This window comes from Cynoglossus semilaevis, unplaced genomic scaffold, assembly GCF_000523025.1.
Source record: "Cynoglossus semilaevis isolate Cse_v1.0 unplaced genomic scaffold, Cse_v1.0 scaffold342, whole genome shotgun sequence".
NCBI classification, from domain to species: Eukaryota; Metazoa; Chordata; class Actinopteri; order Pleuronectiformes; family Cynoglossidae; genus Cynoglossus; species Cynoglossus semilaevis.
Window position 1 is genome coordinate 358,634 of NW_007585117.1, and position 4,468 is coordinate 363,101.

At 41.9% G+C, this 4,468-nt stretch overlaps 2 protein-coding genes across 2 annotated transcripts in view; both read left to right on the forward strand.

Annotated features, from left to right (window-relative positions):
• Positions 1–550, forward strand: part of ewsr1b (EWS RNA-binding protein 1b) — an 8,150-nt gene extending 7,600 nt beyond the window's left edge. Inside the window, exons 14-15 of the mRNA XM_008337279.3 lie at positions 1–63; positions 186–550. The exon at positions 1–63 is cut by the window's left edge and continues 285 nt beyond it. Coding sequence (XP_008335501.1) covers positions 1–63; positions 186–222 — 100 coding nt within the window. The 3' untranslated portion in view covers positions 223–550. The remainder of the gene's footprint in view (positions 64–185) is intronic.
• A 1,903-nt stretch (positions 551–2,453) lies between these two features.
• Positions 2,454–4,273, forward strand: gas2l1 (growth arrest-specific 2 like 1). The gene has a single exon (XM_025053702.1). It carries the CDS (start codon positions 3,193–3,195, stop codon positions 3,946–3,948), a length of 756 nt encoding a protein of 251 aa, XP_024909470.1. The 5' UTR covers positions 2,454–3,192; the 3' UTR covers positions 3,949–4,273.
• The last annotated feature ends 195 nt before the right edge of the window (positions 4,274–4,468 follow it).

Sequence of the window (4,468 nt, forward strand, 5' to 3'; positions counted from 1 at the left end):
GGACCGCATGGGTGGAAGAGGGGGGAGAGGAATGGGGCCACCAGGAGGAAAGATGGAAATGAGGTAAAATTACTTCAAGATTACAGTACTTCAATTTTTTTTTTTTTTTTAAAAAAGGGGGAGGGGGAATGTGACCTGCAGGTTTAGAGATATCTGATTAACTTGGACTTTTACTTGCTTTAAAGGGACCATCGCCAGGAGCGCCGAGACAGACCTTACTAAAGAAGGGTGACTTCCACTTGTGGAATTTGATTTTAGGACACAGAATTTTATTTATGATTCCATATTTTGATGGTAATTGCTCTGCTGTCAAACATCCTGTGCAGTTTCAACTTGTATTTCCATTTGTTTATTTTTAGCTTTAGTTTACTCCTGTTTATACTGCATCTTGTATTTGTGCATGTTTTTCTTTTTTTGCTTTTTAATAAAAAAAATACTGCAGACTAGGTTTGACGCTATATTGTAAAATGCAATTATTTTTCATTTACAAAATTGTCTCCCCTGTACCATTGTTATATCAGATTTGGGAAATAAAATTTTAACTGTTTGACATCAGAGTTAACTTTTTTAATTTATGAAAGAAAAACAGTAAATACTCAAGGATGAGTTATTAGAATGATCAGATATGTGATCCCATTATGTTTTTAACATGATGCATACTATATTTAGGGATAAAATGAGATTTGTTTTAATATATTAACTGCAGTCATTAATCTGGTCTCATTGAAAATGAACACTTAAAAATGCAGGTTCACCGAAAGTTTTTCGCCACTAGGTGGTGTAGTTTTCCTTTCCTTAAAATAAATACTACAACCTTAAAACCGGACTGATGACGAGAAAGTCTGGCAGTGATGTAAACATGTGTCGTTGTTCTGATGTGGGTACAGAGGGTTTCTTTATAAACAGCAGACTAGTCCAAAACATTAACTGACCTATAAATTAAGTTTTAAATGAATGTGGGAATCTCAAATTGCTTACTAAAAATGGCTCTAACTTTGGTGCACAATAATTTAACTCTTAGATGGATTTACATTTTTCTGTAATAAGTTAAACCTTTCTTGCTTCACTGTCTATATATCTAAACTAGTTGCCCTGGAGGCTATTATAAATCAATTGCAGATGTCTTGCCCCATGCTCTTAACATCTGTAAAGCATGTGGCTGCTAAGTCTGTCCAGTAGTTGGTTGATTAATTTCCAATTGATAACCTGCAGTGAGGTGCACTTGTCCTATTGCTGTTCTAATTCGGACTGGAGAACTATACTGCAACCTTCAAACATCAAATCTTGGAGAGTACCACAACAGACGTGATAATGCAGCTGACTTTACTTTAGTGCAATCATTGCACGTTTCCCTCAACACAGTGTTACTCATCCACATTCTACACACTCTTTTTCCATTTTAACTGAAACTCTTCCTTAGCGTAGCCCAGCCACAGCTGACATCTTGAAACACTTCTCATTCGCTCTAGCCAGTCAGTCATGTGGTTTAATGGAGTTCTGAATTTTCTCACTCTCAATGGACAAAAAGCTGATTCATCCAGGCCCAGAAAAATGATCTCATCCAAGCACCACCACCATCTTCTCTCATGTCCTTTCCTCCGTTTCTTCCCCCCCCCCCCTCTACATCATAAAGGCACACTCGCCTCCAATTTTTCAAATAAAAACAAGACCTCCCTCTTGGCTGTGGGCTCCGCTTTATTTAAACAATCACACATTAGCAGAGCACATGACATGGATCCTAGAAAATTAATTAGAATTAATTTGTTGAAAGATATGATTCAACCTCATCCTTCTGATCTTCATTGGTTAAATAGTTGAGCGGATTAATGATTCATACTCTTGCTTTATAGCAGTTGTTCCTACCTGTTACTTACTAGTGTACCTACTTATCTCCTTTTACAAGGATTTGTAAAAAAAATCAACAAATTATACACTTTTTTAGATCAACAAATAGAATAAAAAATGTTTGGCACATCTTTATACTATATTAGCACAATATTAAAAAAGGAAAAGAGTAGGCAAGATATAACTTTGATAGACATAATCTGTTTGACCTTTGAATTGTGTCAATTAATTAATTGTAGTGTTTTGTTTTATTAATTCAATACTATTTTATTAATGACAGAAATAGATAGATAGACAGACATAGACAGACAGACGGACAGAGATAGATAGAAAGACAGACAGATAGACAGATAGATAGATAGAAAGATAGATAGATAGACAGATAGATAGAAAGACAGACAGATAGACAGATAGATAGATAGAAAGATAGATAGATAGACAGATAGATAGATAGAAAGACAGACAGACAGATAGACAGATAGATAGATAGATAGATAGATAGACAGATAGACAGATAGACAGAAAGATAGACAGACAGACAAACAGACGGACAGATGGACGGACAGACAGACAGACAGACAGTTAGTCAGACAGAAAGACAGATAGACAGATAGATAGATAGATAGATAGATAGATAGATAGATAGATAGATAGATAGATAGATAGATAGATAGAAAGAAAAAATGATTTTATCAAATCGTAGGCATTTTGCTCATAGTTGGTGTACATGGGGTTAACTTTTTCTCCTCTCCCTCTGCTTTATCCCGATAATGGGATGTGCCACCGAGTCTTCTGCTGTTAAGCTGCAGCAGGTCATCAGATTCAATGGAAGAGGCGGTGCAACAAGGGCTGAGCCTATTTGCAGGGAAGATGAACTGCGGCTTCAGAGCTGCTGCCGCCGCTGCTGAATTCATCCCTAAGCAGCAGCTCTGACCGGCCTCCTCTGACACGTGGATTTTCGTGGGTGAGAGGACCCACCGGTGTCCGGCTGAACAGACTCTTCGACGCCTGTGTGTGAGTGTGTGTGCCGCAGTCGGGCTCTGTCGGCCAGACCTCGTTCTCTCTGCTGGATCGGGTAATGGTCACTGTGAAAGAACTGGCTTTTTCTGCAAAGACATCCGGAACACGCATCCATGCTCCAGGGCCGGTCTCCTGACATGTCTGTGATAACATCAAGCCTGACTTCCAGGATCTGTGATAAGAAACCACGCACACAGGGCGGCATGGGTGCGTCATTACGGTTACTTCATTGTATTTTGCAGGCGAGGCTGTGGAGCGACGCTGCGCAATGAATCAGACCTCCGGGATTTTGGCAAGTAGACGTTATTGATACATAAACCCGACAACATGGCTGATCAGAGCAATATCCAATCCGCCGCCTCCAAGAGTATTCGGCCCTTCAAATCCAGCGAGGAATACCTGTATGCCATGAAGGAGGACCTGGCCGAATGGCTCAAAACCCTTTACGACCTAGATATCACTGCGGACACATTCATGGACGCGCTGGAGACGGGCTGTGCCCTCTGTCGGCACGCCAACAACGTCAACCGCGCCGCTTACGACTTCCAGTTGGAACACCCGGGGGCTGCGCTCTCCATGAAGGTTCCGTCCAAAGATGTTGTCTTTCAGTCGCGCAATGTCATACAGGGATCTTTCCTGGCCCGGGATAATGTGTCCAATTTCATCAGCTGGTGCAGACAAGAGCTGTGGATCAAGGACGTGCTCATGTTTGAAACCAACGACCTGGTGGAGAAGTGCAACGAGAAGAATTTTGTTCTGTGTCTCCTTGAGGTGGCACGACGTGGGTCCAAATTTGGCATGTTGGCCCCCATGTTGATCCAACTGGAGGAAGAGATAGAAGAGGAGATCCGTGACCAGGAGAGCCTGCACAGCCAGGCCGGAGAGCCAAGTGAGAAGAGTTCCAACATCAGGTGTTGTGGTAGAAAGGAGAGCAGTCAGAGCGTGGAGGACGAGGAGGAACCAGAGCCAGGACCTTTTGTCTGGCAGCAGGAGAGAGTTTTATGTAAAATGCGGAATTTGGATGAGTTGGTGAGTAAAGACACACTAACTCAGATTAACTCCTTAAATCAACCCAGTCTGTGACTTAAGTTTTTATATAACTTTGAAAACAGAAGAAATAACAAACCACTTCAGCAGTAATACACGGAGTTGTGTCGCAAATGAAGCCCACCCTCTGGAATCACCATGCAGGTGTGATGAAGATCACTGGCTCCGTGGTGCGTCTCTGCCATGTGGGTGTGTATTTGTACCTACCTAGCTAAACTTTGTTTTCACTGTGATCCCACTCTCCTGTCAGGACCAGTGTTTTTGTAATGACTACATTTAGAGGCACTGGTGGCCTAGTGGTAAAGGAAGCGGACTTCGGTCCGGAAGGCCCCAGGTTCAAATCCACCAACTGTCAGGTTGCCACTGAGATGCATTGAGCATGGCATCGTCCTCAAGCACTGCTCCCTGGGCGCTGACCACGGCTGCCCACTGTTCTCTTGGTGATGGGTTAAATGCAGAGGATAAATTTCGCTGTGCTGTGTCACAATGACAAATAAAGATAAGTTTAAGTTCTTGTTTTCTCACTGAGCTGTGAAATGTCAAAGGTGAGCTAAGT

What these genes read in the sequence shown, in the direction of transcription:
- gas2l1 (XM_025053702.1), top strand. Translation starts at nt 3,193, where the DNA reads ATGGCTGATCAGAGCAATATCCAATCCGCCGCCTCCAAGAGTATTCGG.